The 17,118-nt window shown below is 41.8% G+C and overlaps 1 protein-coding gene across 2 annotated transcripts in view; it reads left to right on the top strand.

Annotated features, from left to right (window-relative positions):
- KAT7 (lysine acetyltransferase 7) overlaps nt 1-16,049 on the top strand; it is a 40,548-nt gene extending 24,499 nt beyond the window's left edge. For both annotated transcript variants that reach the window (XM_019027049.4, XM_019027050.4), the window contains 8 exons: nt 2,727-2,837; nt 4,757-4,948; nt 8,284-8,373; nt 8,597-8,737; nt 10,152-10,245; nt 12,957-13,103; nt 13,650-13,756; nt 14,358-16,049. In XM_019027049.4, coding sequence (XP_018882594.1) covers nt 2,727-2,837; nt 4,757-4,948; nt 8,284-8,373; nt 8,597-8,737; nt 10,152-10,245; nt 12,957-13,103; nt 13,650-13,756; nt 14,358-14,459 — 984 coding nt within the window. In that variant the 3' untranslated portion in view covers nt 14,460-16,049. The remainder of the gene's footprint in view (nt 1-2,726; nt 2,838-4,756; nt 4,949-8,283; nt 8,374-8,596; nt 8,738-10,151; nt 10,246-12,956; nt 13,104-13,649; nt 13,757-14,357) is intronic.
- Nucleotides 16,050-17,118: the final 1,069 nt, after the last annotated feature.

The raw sequence follows: 17,118 nt of genomic DNA, 5'->3' as shown, positions 1-17,118 counted from the left end.
GATCTATTGTGTGATGCTCAGATTTAGGCTTCTAATGATCTTATCTTGTCACCCAAGTAGTGAACATAGTGATAGGTAGTTTTTCGACCCTTGTCCGCCTCCCCACTCTTGGAATCCTCAGTGTTTATTGTTCCCTTCTTTGTGTCCCTCTGTACCCAGTGGTTAGCTCCCACTTATAAGTGAGAACATGCTGTGTTTGGTTTTCTGTTTTTGTGTTAATTTGCTTAAGATAATGGCCTCCAGTTGCATCCATGTCGCTTCAAAGGACATGATTTCATTCTTTTTTATGGCTGCTCTTTTAGATTTTTTCTGACATTTTAGTTTTTTTCATAGAATTGGAATGTTTTCTTATTCAGCCTTTGGGATAGATTCTTAAACATAGGGCATGTGAATACTTAGTCAGAGCATGGCTTCACTAAGACAAAAATATGCCAGACTATGCATAGTTGACCCTTCGTATCCATGGATTTTGTTCCTGTGGATTCAACCAACCACGGATCAGAAATATTCCGGGAAAAAAATGTGTGTTTGTACTGAATGTGTACAGACTTTTTCTTGTCATTATTTCTGAAATAGTAGTGTTAACAGCTATTTACATGGCATTGACATCACATTATAAGTAATCTAGAGATGACTTAAAGTATACTGCTGGATGTGCCCAGGTTATATGCAAATATGACATCATTTACATACGAGACTTGAGCATCCATGGATTTTGTTATATGCAGGGAGGTTGGGGGGGCGTTCCTGGAACTGGTCCCCCAGGGATATCAAGAGATGACTGTATTTACTTTTTTTTTTTTGAGGCGGAGTTTTTGAGACAGAGTCTCACTCTGTCACCCAGGCTGGAGTGCAGCAGTGGTGCAATCACAGCTCACTGCAACCTCTGCCTCCTGGGTTCTGGGTTCAAGCAATTCTCCTGCCTCAGCCTCCCGAGTAGCTGGAATAATAGGTGTGGGCCACCACACCCAGCTGATTTTCGTAATTTTAGTAGAGACAGGGTTTTACCATGTTGCCCAGGCTGGTTGGTCTCAAACTCCTGACCTCAAGTGATTTGCCCACTTCGGCCTCCCAAGGTGCTAGGATTACAGGTGTGAGCCACCACACCTGGCCTGTATTTACTTTTTTGACAGTCATCACTGTCTTAAATGCTAATTTTATGAATACGTGGACATAGGCCAATGTAAGATGGGTTGTGGGGTGAATTTGTAGTTAGACCTTTACACCAGACTGTGTTGGTTTGTACAGTGAGGGCTTTAGTAGTGGGCTATAGGGTACCAGATTGTTTGCTTGGCCCAGTCTTGTTCACTGTTTCTATCTGCAAACTTGTTAGAAGGGTAATAAGACAATGATACCGTATATTGAGTGATTAGTGCTAGGCACTGTGGTTGTGACGTTCCTTTGATCTTTTAACAGTCCAGTATGATTGGTGATATTTCCCATATTTTATATACAGGAAAACTAAGACTGAGAGAGGTAACTTACCTAAAATCATACAGGCAGAAAGAGTGTCTGAAGTAAAAGTTTTTGAAATTTTTAACCTTAACAAACATCTGCTCTGCTTTTCAATAATTTGGGATAGGTTATTAGGACCCAACCTCCTTGATTAAAATGCTGGCTAGGACTTTTTTCAAGCTTTTTTTTTTTCCCAGTGTTCCTCAAAATAGAAGAAATAACTAATGCGTAGAACCCAAATCTTAGATGATAGAGTCCAAATTTAAAAAGATTCACAGCAGATGGAATCAGATTAACCAGAAGAAATTTTAATAGGGATAAAGATACTGATGAATGGTGTCTTCATATGGTAATATGTGTGTGAAATCTATAATGTTTTCCTGAGATAAGCCATCCACTCCACTTAACTACCATTATCTCCTATTCTCTGGATGGGAGGTGGAGCCTACAACAGAGTGGGAAGGGCTAAAATCAAAGGCTTAAAAGGGAAGTTTCCTTTGTAGAGTCTCTTTCCTGGAAAGGATTCTTGTAGTGACTGCCATGGTAAGATTAGGGAATTATTTAAGACTGGATTATTTTCATGCTTTTAATTTTCTATGGCTTTCCCCTGTCTTATTCTTGCTTAATATTTAGTAAGTCATTTTTAGAGAGTCCAGCCTATTTTTCTGTGTATGTGGACTGGAGTTTGAGGGTAGCACGCCTTTTGCAGACAGCATAATGGTGGCTGGAGCAATTCAAGTGAAAGAAGTTACAAAGGACTGCTTCATCCAGCTGCCCCTGCCCCTCCCTTCCTGCAGATTTTCTTTTGAGTCTAAAATCTTAGACACTAAGGCTTAGAAAATCTGGTTTTTGTTTGTTTTGTTTTTAAATAGGGGAGTATCCACCAAAGCTCCTTCCAAATCTCAGGATTCTGGGAATTTGTAGTGTCTCTGGGTTTGTTGTACTTTATTTATTTGTACTGTCATGTAAATTTTTACATGAAGGAACAGCGTTCTGATCCACAAAGTGTATCTTTTCAGAGATAGAAGAATGAAGCTCCCTTCTGGAGGTGTGGGAGCATTTCCTCTCCAGATTCACCGGGGTGGGTAGTGGGAGTCTTGTGGCATTAACCTGATAAGTAGTATGTCTTGTGCTCAATCCCTAGCACCTAGTATGTAGGCACTAAATAATTAGCTTATGGTTGTGTGGTTTGCATGGATTGAAATGAAATAGATTGAAAAGTTCTTAGAAGCAGAGAGTATCAGAGTATCACGCTCTGGTTATTTTCCTAGGAACACAGACAGACCTATGGGAACACACGGGAACCTCTTCTAGAAAACCTGACAAGCGAGTATGACTTGGATCTTTTCCGAAGAGCACAAGCCCGGGCTTCAGAGGATTTGGTGAGTATTAAAACCTCCAAACTGAAGGCCGCTTGTGAAAGGTGCTTAGAATTGCCAGGAAAAATGATTGCAAATCAGTTTGATGGGAATTAAATGTACCTTGCTTCTGGAATCTCTTTCCCTGTCTCCCAGCTGTCCCTTTTTGGAGACTAGCCTTCCCTTTCAGATTTAAAACGAATCACCCCTCCTCCCTTCCTTTTTTTTATTCCCTGCTTTCCACCTCGGCTCCCGGAAGTACCAGTTTGGCTAGAGCTGATGAGGCTGGATAAAACCATAGGCGCCCCTTTGTCTCAGCTGGGCAATTTGCAATTCTGAGAACCTGTAGCCTAGGAGAGACTCATCTCTGTTGTTTTCTTAATCCCAACAGGAACTCCCCTTTTGCTAGGTTTCCTCTGCACTAAGAATGAAAATAACAGTGAAGAGGAATAATGGAAAAGGCTGTTGTCAGATGTTTTAGAATTAATCTTTGACACAGCCAAGTTTGATACATTGGTTTTCCATTCTGATATTTATTTAGAGCTAGTTTATACTGAGTTGCTGTCCTAGGCAGAATTTTTAACAACTTTGCTTGAAGAAAATTCTGGTGATTGAGTTTACCTCTGATATAACAGATTAAATGTGTTCAGGGAAGCTCAGTTTTAAAGTGAATCTCGTCTTCACCCCCTTCTCCCTTGTATTAAAAAAAAAATTGTATCAAATACTAGACATGTTGAAAACTTGGCAGAGGCAGGGTTTGCTGGCTACCCTTGGCTGGGATGGGCTGTTAACTGCTGCTGGTTTTCTCTATCCTATTCTGGCATGGAGCATTTCCTGGGCCAGCCTTTTACAACTTTACACCTGGTTATGCTTACAAATTATAATACTTTTGTAGCCAACTCAGAGCCACTGAATGGAGATGGATATCCGAATTTTTTTTTTTTTCTGAGACAGGGTTTTGCCCTGTTGCCCAAACTGGAGTGCAGTGGTGCCATCATGGCTCACTGCAGCCTCGACCTTCAGTGCTCAAGCGATTCTCCCACGTCAGCCTCCTGAGTAGCTGGGACTACAGGCATGCCACTACACCCATCCCAGAAATATTTTCTGCCTTCTAGAGTTTAGATTCTAGAATTATCATGCACATTTCAAAAATATTTTTTAAAGGGCCTATTTTCTTTTCTAAGTGACCATTGTGGATATATTTCAGAGAGATTCATATAGCTTTATAAAAGCTTCTGCAGATAAGTAAGGCAGATTCTAAATCAAGTTTTTTGTTTAGTTTTAGAATACTTTATAAGGGTGGGGAGTTTGTATCTGTGATGATTTTCTTTATAATTCAGTTTGGTCTAGGCTGATAAAAATGAAGTTTCCAAGGTATCATTCTGGTGAGGCCCAGAATGTGGGAGGTAGCAGAGAAACCTCTCTTTTGAGACCTGTGCTCTGGGCAGTATGGGTAGTAAGTTTTCTGTACACCTGTGTGATTTTTCATGTAGCTCTCTTTAGTGTAAATTCTCATGGATAGAAGCCAAATCTGTCTGATTTTTTTCATAGCCTAGCGTGGTGGCATGCACACACACTTTTAAAAACAAAGATAATATTTATTTTTTTAAAAAGGAGTTTCGCTCTGTCTCCCAGGCTGGAGTGCAGTAGTGCGATCTCGGTTCACCGCAGCCTCTGCCTCTTGGGTTCAAGCGATTCTTCTGCCTCAGCCTCCCAAGTAGCTGGGATTACAATTGTTTGCCACCACACGTTGCTAATTGTTGTATTTTTAGTAGAGATGGGGTTTTGCCATTTCGGCCAGGCTGGTCTCGAACTCCTGGCCTTAAGTGACCTGCCTGCCTCAGCCTCCCAAAGTGTTGGGATTACAGGAGCCACTGTGCCCTGTCTAAAAGCAAAGATAATACATTCTGATCCTCCTTTGACTTTTGATTTCTTGGCAATAGGAGAAGTTAAGGCTGCAAGGCCAAATCACAGAGGGAAGCAACATGATTAAAACAATTGCTTTTGGCCGCTATGAGCTTGATACCTGGTACCATTCTCCATATCCTGAAGAATATGCACGGCTGGGACGTCTCTATATGTGTGAATTCTGTTTAAAATACATGAAGAGCCAAACGATACTCCGCCGGCACATGGTGAGTTGTCTTGGGTTCCTCTGCCTTGACCATGATGGCAATAAGCTGTAGGATCTCTAGATTTTGCCATAGCGATGGCATCTGTTCAGGCACCTTCTCAGTGGTCCTCAGCAATGGGATGAAGGCATAGGAAATGACAGGCCACAGCTTAAGGCAGGGTGTAGAGCCTGAGGTATGGCTTGTGCTGGGTGCCACCCAAAGCAGCTGAGGGCCCTTACCCACATCCTGTCATGTACATCTTCTTGTCTTTTGTTCTTGCTGCCTATTGCTCTTCATTTCCTCCTTGGAATATGAATTACCTCTGCCCACAGGTTTTGTGTGTCCCAAACTAGATGAAAATACAGACTTCATTAGGCACAGCAGAGACAGCATGGCTCACCTTCATATCCCTAGCAACTAGTGTGGACAACTGATGCCCAAGAAGTATATGTTGAATGGGTACTTATTAATATTTAATAGTGATCAGCCTGTGACAGATTATGAAAGTAGCAGAATGGGTCCTTTGGTGCCTTCCCCTCTTTTTCCTAATAAAACAGGTATAAGGAGTTGAATCTGTTATTGTTGACAAATAGGTTTACTAGATTTTTTGCAGCTTCAAAAAAAAAGCCATTTTTCCCCCCCTCTGTTACGGAATAAGCTTTGTCTTAAGGGGAATTTCTGCCATGGAGCAAGGGTGCGGAACAGGGGAAGGAGTAGAGATTAGATTAGCCTTTCAGGCAGAGAAGACTTTTTCTTGTTTTTTTTTTTTGAGAGGGAGTCTTGCTCTGTTGACCAGGCTGGAGTGCAGTGGCGCAATCTTGGCTCACTGCAACCTCCACCTCCCAGATTCAAACAATTCTCCTGCCTCAGCCTCCTGAGTACCTGGGACTACAGTCGCACACCACCACACCTGGCTGATTTTTGTATTTTTAGTAGAGACAGGGTTTCACCATGTTGACCAGGATGGTCTTGATCTCCTGACCTCATGATCCACCCACCTCAGCTTCCCAAAGTGCTGGGATTACAGGCATGAGCCACCGTGCCCAGCCCTTGTTCTCATAATCACAATATAATTTGGCTCTAAGGCCTCTGGGGTGTCTCTTTTTCCTTCCCCTTCCTTTTTTATTTCCCAGGATTTCCATATGTTGAGCATCTATGACCCAGGTTTCCTGTGATTTCTGTCATTATACTCTTCTCCCCAGTTTGGTTGGTGATAACTGCTTTTTTATGTTCCCAGTTCAGGAGCATGTGGTCTGTAAGTTCAGGGCCCAGAACTGTTGCTTTGACTCAGGTTCTCCAGACCCTGGCACACTTGACTGCATAGTGGCTAGAGTCATGGAGGGGAGGTGATTGGCGGCGATTGGTAGAAATATCAGTGCACAGAAAATAATGGGGTCAGAAGGTGGGGCACTGATACAGATGGCAGGCCGTGGAGATAAAGTAAAATGGTTTTACTATGTGAAAGCAGGTATTTTTATTGATGTGAACTGCTTACCATTTATGCCTTTTTTCCTTTTCGTTTCTGGTTGTTGAGTGACACTAACCAATGAAATAGCCAAAAGGGCAAGAAATAGTAATAGAAGGAGAAAACAAAGAGTCTGAATAAATCTGAGAATCAAATAAACATTCTGAATATTTGAAAATCTTCCATATTATATGATATAAAAATCAGATTTCAGGAAATACCTAATTTATTCCATGCCTATTCTTATTCCCGTTGCTTCAGGTGTGATCACTGAAATGAAATGATCTTCCTTTGGCTTGGCTTCTGTTTCTAAACAAATAATAATTGTTACATGAGTTTGGTTATTGTTGGGAAGAGCCAGCATGAGTAAAGGGGTAGAGAAAGGAACAAACTACAGATGGAATTTTCTTGGATGGATTCCAGTTAATAAATATTTGGATTTACATATGACAGATTGGAACATGCTTCTTGAGTTGACAAAAAGAGTTGCAGTAAATTTGCTTAATAGAAAGTGTTTCATGGGCCAGGTGCGGTGGCTCATACCTGTAATCCCAGCACTTTGGGAGGCTGAAGTGGGAGGATTGCTTGAGGCCAGGAATTTGAGACCAGCCTGGGTAAAATAGTGAGACTCTGTTGCTTCAAAACCCTTTTGAAAAATTAACTAACCAGGCATGGCGCCATGCGCCTATAATCTTAGCTACATGGGAGGATCTTTTGAGCCCAGGAGTTCGAGGCTGCAGTGAGCTATGATCGTGCTATTTCAGCCTGGGTGACAGAGTGACACCCTGTCTCAAAAAAAAAAAAATTTTTTTTTATACGTTTATACTTTTTAAACACTTTTTTCTTTTTTTTTTTTTTGAGACAGAGTCTCGCTCTGTCACTTAGGCTGGAGTGCAGTGGTGCAATGTCGGCTCACTGCAGCCTCCACCTCCCGGATTCTTCTGCCTCAGCCTCCGGAGTAGCTGGGATTACAGTCCCCCGCCGCCACACCTGGCTAATGTTTGTTATTTTTTGTAGAGACGGGGTTTCACCATGTTGGCCAGGCTGCTGTCAAACTCCTGACCTCAGGTGATCTGCCCACCTCAGCCTCCCCAAGTGCTGGGATTACAGGCGTGAGCCACCGCATCAGGCCGTAAACATTTTAAAATTTAAACCTTTTAAAGAATTCACCTAACAGCAGATGGCTGGCTGGCTGGCTGCATTAAAACAATTAGCACTTGAGGGTGAGGAAAAGGGGGTACTTTGTGCTCCCTTGTGGCCAAGTGACCCTAGCTTCCTGCTGCTCAGCTAGGCTGCTTGCCTTTTTTTTTTTTTTTTTTTTTTTCCTTTTTTTGCCACAGGACTTTCTCTTAATTTCCTTATACAACAAAGGGAATGCACTTGCAGGGGAGAAGGGCAGACAGGTAGTGGTACATGGTTTTTATCATTGTGAGTGGGTTTTCTAATCTGAACAAAGAAGGCCATCACGGTTAGGTGGTAATGAGAAGTTATGGGTAAAGGTGAGAGTAAAGTACTTAGCCATCCTAAGCTGCTGGAAATAAGCTGCTTAAGAATTTCCTGTTGGCTTGAGGCATTTGGTAATAAGCAAGCATATTGTTATTTATTTGGCCTTTATGTAGTGGGTGATTTTAATCTCCTGGGCTAAAGTAGTGCCAGAATGTAATCCAGAATACTTGTTCCAGATTGCTATAAAAGTGTCATAAATATATTCAAATGACTTTGGAAGCCTTTGTTTTATGGAAAAAAATCTCTGTTTTGCTGTATGTTCTCAGCTTGTCCAACTGTCCGGTAGCTCGGTTAACCACATTTGACCTGTCATTCCTTTTCCCTTTTGAGGAGCAGTCTTGTTGGGAGGCTTTGCTTCCCTGATGTGAATTTCTTTGTCTTGCAGGCCAAATGTGTGTGGAAACACCCACCTGGTGATGAGATATATCGCAAAGGTTCAATCTCTGTGTTTGAAGTGGATGGCAAGAAAAACAAGGTAAAAAGTGGTGACTTTAGAAAGGAGTTGTAATGTTGTATATTCACAGGTTTCAGAAGGCATGTGTTTTTTCTCCATCACACCTTGTGAAGGACATAGAACTCTTCTCTTGCCAAAATACACAATGTGTTTCATTAATAATTATGGTATGTTTGTGAATTTTAGGCCTTTATCTGTTTAGGAATCAGTGGCCCACACATGAACTCTGTTTCTCTGCTTCCAGATCTACTGCCAAAACCTGTGCCTGTTGGCCAAACTTTTTCTGGACCACAAGACATTATATTATGATGTGGAGCCCTTCCTGTTCTATGTTATGACAGAGGCGGACAACACTGGCTGTCACCTGATTGGATATTTTTCCAAGGTAAGCAGGATCTGGAGATTAAGAAGCCAATGGCCAGAGCAGGGTGATCCATGTTCGCAGTTGGGGGCTCAAATCACTGACAGGAAGAAGCTGTACTCTGGGCAATGATGACACCCCTTCCTTAAATTAAAAAAAAAAAAAAAGGCAAACCCATGTATCAAAGATTGTTTAATGAAAATGCAGTTTTTATTAAAAGCTTCTGGTTCATTCATTTCTAGAATTGTGGACTGGAGCTGCCTATTAATAACTGGCCAGAGCCCTCCCTAGTAACCCACAAGCCCACATCTTGTAGTCAAACCAATTCTGCTGGCTTTGCCTGCCTCTATGTTATTAGCTTAAAACCAGGAATATACTCTTTTTGCCTGATTGTTTAGCTGGGCTCCTTCTAGCACAGTCCCTTCAGTGATAACACTACTGCGCCTTTTAAAGACCCAAGGCCAGATTTTTTTTTTTTTTTTTTTTTGACAGAGTCTCACTCTGTTGCCCAGGCTGGAGTACAGAGGTATGATCTTGACTCACTGCACCCTCTGCCTCCCAGGTTCAAGTGACCCTCCTGCCTCAGCCTCCTGAGTAGCTGGGATAACAGGCGCCTGCCACCATGCCCAGCTAATTTTTTGTGTGATTTTAGTAGAGATGGTGTTTTACCATGTTGGCCAGGCTGGTCTCGAACTCCTGACCTCAAGTAATCCACTCGCCTTAGCCTCCTAAAGTGCTGGGATTATAGGTGTGAGCCATTGCACCCAGCCCAAGTCATAAAAGTTTATGACTTTTAGTATAACAACTTTATTGAAATATAATTCATATACCATAAATTCATGCACTGAAAGGGTACAATTTAGTGGTTTATAGTATTCACAGAGTTGTGCAATCAACCTAGTTTGCGTTATCCTGAAAAGAAATTGTTAGCAATCACTCCTATTTCTACTCAATCCCTCTTAGTCCTTCTTTCTCTATAAATTTCCCTATTTTGGACGTTTCCTACAAGTGGAATCACACATTTTGATTTGATTCAATGTGATTTTTTTTTAATCCCTTTGCAGAATGGGGACTTACAGTGGTGTTTCCTTCCCTTCTCTTCCAGTAGGCAGCTCCTTTTCAAAAATTGCGTTTAAAGTGGGCTTCTATATACTGAGTCAGCAGTCTTAAACTTCTTGCCCTGCTCTGTGGCTGTCAGGAGCCCAGAGTCAGCCTCCTTAAAATGAGACTGGAGGTCTCAACTAGGGAAATCCTGGGATGATTAATGGCTTTGGCCATGATAAAGGGTGTGGTTATAACAGCTGTGAGCCTGGCAGCCACTCCTTGGGACTGGTTAGCCAGATGTTTTGCAAGCAGCCTTATTTTGCATCTGTGGAAGTGCTGAAACCTTTGGTTTCAAATCCTCATGACGTGTTCATCTGTTTGCTCTTGATTTTAGGAAAAGAATTCATTCCTCAACTACAACGTCTCCTGTATCCTTACTATGCCTCAGTACATGAGACAGGGCTATGGCAAGATGCTTATTGATTTCAGTAAGTGAAACTGCTAAGTCATTAGTTCCACAAGGCAGGGACCATGTGAATATTGTTTGTCTTTTTGTCCTGTGGTCTCTGCAATTCCTGGAATATAGTGAAGGTACATGGATATTTAGTAAATGAATGAACAAGTAGGAAAAACCTGAACATTGTCATTCTGCCTAATACACATTGAACATTGAAGGAGTACAGGACTCCTCCTTAATGAGTAGGAGGTACAGAGGATGATAAAGTAAGCTCTTTAGGATTATCCCAATTTGAGACTTTTAAACAGCACATACATGCATGGGGCTTAAAATCTGGTCCTTGATGCTAGGGATTTCACTTTTGTAGGGACTTGTCTAGAGGTAATCCATGTACCCAATGGACCCTTTGCATAATATACTCTGCCCTCATTAATTGTGGATTCTGTCTTTGTGAATTTGCTTACTCACTAAATTTTATTTGTAACCCCAAAATCAATCTTAACATTTTTGTGGTCATTCGTGAACATGCACAGAGCAGCAAAAAGTAAGAGTCATGGATGCACACATTCCCAGCTGACTTCAGAGTTTTCAGCTCTTACACTGTAAACAAGTTCATTTTCAGTCTGGGAATGCCACATGGTTTTGGCCTTCTGTTGATTTTAAATGGCCCCTATGAGTAGTACTGATGTGTCTGGTGTTCCTAATCTCAGGAATACCTGGGGTACCTTACAGGGGTTAGGTAGCTTTCTTCAGGTGAATTAGAGAGTTGCTGGCAGTGAGTTCAATGTTAATGATATCAACGGTGTATATTAAATAAGGCATTTTTAAACAGAAACATAAAATAAGTTTATGTATTGATGGTTGACCAATATGTGACCAGAGGCTTGCAGGAACCTAACCCTCCCTGTATTTCCCCTAGGAGTAGTGGTTCAGTATTCACTAATTCAGGTTCTCAGTGACTTTATAAAACATAACTGCTGTGAATAACAAGACTCTACTGTGTGTTATTCTATATTTGATGTCCACTGTCATAGGACAGGGTATATTGTAATCAAAATTGGAATTCCTAGAATTAGCCTTCCAAGCCTTCTTTCTTTCTTTCTTTTTTTTTTTTTGAGACGGAATTTTGCTCTTGTTGCCCAGGCTGGAGCACAATGGCCCGATCTTGGCTCACTGCAACCTCCGTCTCCCGGGTTCAGGCAATTCTACTGCCTCAGCCTCCCGAGTAGCTGGGATTACAGGCATGTGCCACCACGCCCAGCTAATTTTGTACTTTTTTAGTGGAGACGGAGTTTCTCCATGTTGGTCAGGCTGGTCTCGAACTCCCGAGCTCAGGTGATCCGCCCACCTCAGCCTCCCAGAGTGCTGGAATTACAGGCGTGAGCCACCGTGCCCGGCCACCTTCTTTCATTTTTAAGTCACCTGAGAAGAGATGAACTGGGAAGTGACATAAGAGGGGAACTATATATCTTTGAATAGGTAACACTGTTCTTATAAACTTGATTTTATAGAAATTTTTAAGCATTAACAAAAGTATAATAAACGCTTCTATACCCATCACCCAGCTTCAGTAATTACCGTTTTTGGGGGGCTAATCTTGTTTTACCTACATTTTCACTTGCCATTATTTTGGTATCTCTAAAAGATAAGGTCTATTACACCTTAAAAAAAAAGTCCTTCATGTCATAAATTGTGATATTCAAATTTCCCTGGTGTGATTTTGTTCTTTTTTTATTTTTATTTTTTTAATACTCAGATCCAGGTAAAATTGATAGTGGGATTGAGAAATATGGCTCATAATTCACTTTTAGTCTAAAACTTTCCACTGCCATCATTTTTTTCTTGCTGTGTTTTTGTTGAAGAAAGCAGGTTAGTTGTCTAAAAGGGTTCCCCAGATTATGAACTTTGCAGACTGCATCTCCATAGTGTTGTTTTGTATATTTTGTATAAATTGAATGTTAGGTGTTTAGACTTTACAACTAGAGGCTTCATCATTTGGGTTTTTTACACCCCGCACTATCTCATAGGTGGTACTGAGCTAATCTGTTCTTACCATTCAAAGATTTAAAAAATACTTAAAAACTAGGTAATGAAGTGGCTTCACATTTTTGTTTCTCATCTCCCTTGTTTCCAACACACACCTACAGAGATTCATTATTATCAAAATGATTAATAGTGAAGCCTTCCAGAGTTCTTTTAGTGCCTATTACAGTAGTGCCCTCCTTATCTGCCACTTCACTTTCTGCAGTTTCAATTACCTGTAGTCAACTGCGGTCCAAAAATAGGTGAGTACAGTACAATAAGATATTTTGAGAGACAGACAACCTTCACATAACTTTTATTACAGTATATTGTTACAATTGTTCTGTTTTACTATTACTCTTTTCCTGTTCTTAATTTATAAGTTAAACTGTAGCATAGATATGTGTTGATAGGAAAATACATAGTATATATAGGATTTGGTACTATCCACAGTTTTGGGCCTCCACTGGGAGTTTTGGAACACATTCCCTGTGAATAAGAGGGGACTCCTGTGTCATGTAAATGTAAATACACATTCTTCCCCTTTTGTTTATACAAAGGCAGTATACTATAGTTAACCACACAGTATTCCATTGAATGACTAAATCCTAATGGAGTGGACTGTGCTTCTTAAACCTTCTTCCATGTTGGCACACAGTTTTTTGCTATTAGGATAAGATCGAGTGTTGCTAGAAAAAGTCTGTATTTGTTCCCTGGCAGGTTATTTGCTTTCCAAAGTCGAAGAAAAAGTTGGCTCCCCAGAACGTCCACTCTCAGATCTGGGGCTTATAAGCTATCGCAGTTACTGGAAAGAAGTACTTCTCCGCTACCTGCATAATTTCCAAGGCAAAGAGATTTCTATCAAAGGTTGGTTTTTGACTCCTTGGAATGGTTGATTGTTACCCAAGAAGTTAACTCTACTGGGTATTGTGTTTCCCCTGAATGTGAGAACGGAAGGCCCACTGAATATGGACCACTGCAGAGACCCTCACTAAAGTTGCCTAGGAATCCAAAGCATTTGGCCCCTGGAAATGGTTATTAATTGGCTTCTCAAATCCAGAGTTGCCAACACTTTAATTCTTATAAAAGTCAAGAAGCAAAACTTCAGATCGTTTGGTTCATCTTTCTGAGAAAGACATCCCTGTGTATTTATGCAAGGGTGGAACAATTTAGTTTGATCTATATTTGATCCTGATTTCTAAGGGGCCAAGAGTAGCTTCTTGCTGTAATATCCTTCTGTAGTTATTTGGACTGGTCAAATGAATACTTTGTAAACTCCTTCTAAACAGATTGGGTTGAGTACAGAAGATCCTGTCCATTTGGATTTCCTTTAAGGGAAAGTAGACCTTGGTTGGGGGCAAAGGGGTGGGAACCTGCACTTTGGCCAGGTTGTCAGTACCTCTTCTGTTTCAGAAATCAGTCAGGAGACGGCTGTGAATCCTGTGGACATTGTCAGCACTCTGCAAGCCCTTCAGATGCTCAAGTACTGGAAGGGAAAACACCTAGTTTTAAAGAGACAGGTAAGGTTCTCATCAGGGGCTTGCTCATTGCTGGATGTCCTTCAAGGCTTAGCAGAGCAAAGTACGGGCCTTAAGACTCGAGAACCTTCCCTTAAAGGAGTTGGGCTACACGCCCCTTTTACTGGGTCTCATTTCTGTAGCTGGCAGTGATGCCTGTGTCGCCTTATCCTTATCAGAAGGTTTTGATAAGCTCCTGTCTCAAATTTGGATGACACAAGTTAAGCAGCTCCAGTTAAGCAGCTTTATGTTGTACAGCATTTCTGTCATTTGATGTTTTTCTTAGGTGGGAGGAAATTGCCCATCTGTAGAGGAATTTTCACAAATGCTGTCTCAACTCAAACTCACTTCTAATTTTTTAAATTATTTCATATATACAATAAAGGTCGGTGAGCGATGATTTTCATTTCTCACTGAGGGTAAAGTAGGAAGAATGGATTAGATAGGAAAGCAGTTTATAAGTCAAAATATAGTATTTTTTTTGATACCCTAATATGTTGTTAAACCTTTGGCAATTCCTTCTTGGCGGTTATTTATTTTGGAATCTATGTAAAGGCACTTGAGTTGAAAGTATATAATCCTTTTTCCCATTGTTCTCCCTCAGGACCTGATTGATGAGTGGATAGCCAAAGAGGCCAAAAGGTCCAACTCCAATAAAACCATGGATCCCAGCTGCTTAAAATGGACCCCTCCCAAGGGCACTTAAAGTGACCTGTCATTCCGAGCCAGCGAACCCCAGCAGTAGGAATCCGTACCCTAGGGATCTGTCTGTCATTTCTGTTGCTCTTGTGATTGGCAAGTACAGTATCCTTTGGGAAGGCCATCCCCCTCAGGACTGTCCTGGCTCCGACCTTTGTGTACACTGCAGACGCTGGTTCTGAGGAACTGTTGTTTCGGCCTCAGTGAGGTTGCCTGGATGGGATCTGTATTAGACTTGAGTGCAGGTCTCTCAGCACTGACCCAAGGAGTTCTGTTATGGTACTGTACCTGTCCAGTCACTGGTTCTCTCCTCATGTCCTCTCGCCCCATGAGGTTGTGTTGTGTCTTCTAAGCGTGGTACTAGTGCTTGCCACCTGGTCACCAGACCTCCAAATATGGCTGCCACCACCAGGACCTTTCCAGTTACTCCTTATATGTGTGTTCTGTGGAGGGGCAGGGAAAAGGTGGCACTTGTGAGTGTGTGTGGATTGGCAGGGGCTCCATTCACTTTGGGTTCCATCTTGCTTTAAATTTCTTTCCTTCATTTTGATTAAGAGACCTCTTTTTGATCTGTATTGGGCTAACCAGAGCCAAATACTTTTGAAGAGTTTCCCAGGGACTAGTCATGGTAATAGCATATAATTGATCTGAATGAGATGGAGAGAAGAATGAAGGGGTGGTGGTTCTGGGTTTGATTTGAGTTCACCTGTGGGCAGTGGGCAGTGTCTTGGTGAAAGGGAGCGGATACTACTTTTTGCCTCACCGTAAAGTACTCACTAGTAAATATTTCCTTCTCTCTTTACTGCCACTTTTTACGTTTGCAGGTGCCAAAGTAATGTCCACTTTTCCCTTTCATGCTGCATATTAACTGGTTAATTATACTGCAGAAACCTTTTCACCTCCACTAGTCTGATACAGTACATCTGTACTTCCATATACCTTGCACTGATTTTGTCTGAATGCCCTGGGAGAAGTAGAAAATGATTGAAAGTGACTTCCGTATCTCAGCCCATGACTCAGCAAGGCAGAATGGCCACCCCTGCCAAAGTTTGCTTCTCTTTTCAACAGTGCCTCACCCTCCCTCTAGGATTAAAGTGCTTCTGCCCTTCCACGAACTCCTCCTCCATTTCCTTTTTGGGATTTGTCACCATCCTTCTATTCTCTGGTCTTCTATTTTTGGTGTTGTTCAAGTGAAGGAAGAGATGTTCCCTCTAATTTCTCTCTAGCCCATTATAACCTGCTATCTTGGGGCAACTTTTGATGTATGACATGTCACCCTTCCCAACTTGGTCTCCTCCAACATGCTGTCTTCATGTGGCGCCCTCACCACAATCCCTGACTCCGGTCATTTGTGCCTTTCTCTTGTCATCTCTGTACACTACTTATATTCACTGTGGGTTGGGGGAGCTAATTTTAAGCATGTTCAGTGGCAGCTCCCCTCCAGTTTCAGTGTCACTGTTAAAATTTATCAAAAAGCAACTTCACTAGGGGTTTTCTTAAGGGATAAAGGCCTTTTACAGAAGCTAAACCCTTCCCCACATGTGGTAGAATGTGCTCTTCTATATCTACTCCTCAATAAAGCATGTTCTCTGCTCAAGTCTGTTTCATCTGGGGGCTCTCATTTATATATGAAAATGATGCACACGATCTGCTACTAATAGTAAATGCACTTGGGATTTGCTTTCCCTAGCAGTAAACTGTTGAGGGATGTGGTTTGTGGCTATGGAATGTTTTTCCCTGTGATACAGGCTGTCTGTAAAGATCAAGGGAGTGCTCACTCTGAACTTCTCTAGATGGTGGCACAAATTTGATCTGCCTCACTTTGGTTCCAGCTAATCAGTATACGTAGCAATGATTAGTCAGTATTACCCATTCTTTCACTAAGTGCCATTTTCCACTGATTTTAGGGGCAAAGGAACCAATAGGAAATTAGGATATATGGGGGTACAGTTGATGCCTGTAGGAGATGGGAACAGACATCCCTTCTCATCTCCAAGCTCATTCACCAGTATTGAGCAGTGTCACCTCTAATTATTGACTCTCTCGCAGGTTGAAATGATTCTTTTTGAAAATACTGCATTTTCCTGTAAGATATACCCAGCACAGGAAAAGGGTGGCTGAGCACTAACCTCCGTATGGTGGAAAGGAGGAGGCTGGGAATTGTATGTGCTGGAATGGTTTCACTCACTGTGGCCAGTAGTGGTGAGAACCCATACAGTTGAAGTTTTTTGCACAGTCCTGGTCCCAGGTCTCCACTCGCTTTGCCATCCCACTTTACTCACTAAAAATAAAAGGATTTATTATCTCATTTAAACCCCCACAGGTGTGGAAACACAGTTTCACTTACCGTGGCAACTTTGAGTGAGACTATCCCATTTCATTCCCTTTTTTTTTTTTTTTTTTTTTTTTTTGAGTCAGAGTCTGGCTCTGTTGCCCAGGTTGGAGTGCAGTGGCGCAATCTTGGCTCACAACCTCTGCCTCCTGGGTTCAAGTGATTCTTCTGTCTCAGCCTTCCGAATAGCTGGGATTACAGGTGCCTGTCACCATGCCCAGCTAATTTTTGTATTTTTAGTAGAGACAGGGTTTCGTCATGTTGGTCAGGCTGATCTCGAACTCCTGACCTCAGGTGATCTGCCCACCTTGGCCTCCCAAAGTGCTGGGATTAC

The sequence above is a fragment of the Gorilla gorilla genome, chromosome 4 (assembly GCF_029281585.2).
Source record: "Gorilla gorilla gorilla isolate KB3781 chromosome 4, NHGRI_mGorGor1-v2.1_pri, whole genome shotgun sequence".
In the NCBI taxonomy this organism is placed as follows: Eukaryota; Metazoa; Chordata; class Mammalia; order Primates; family Hominidae; genus Gorilla; species Gorilla gorilla.
This window is presented reverse-complemented; position numbering and strand designations above follow the sequence as displayed.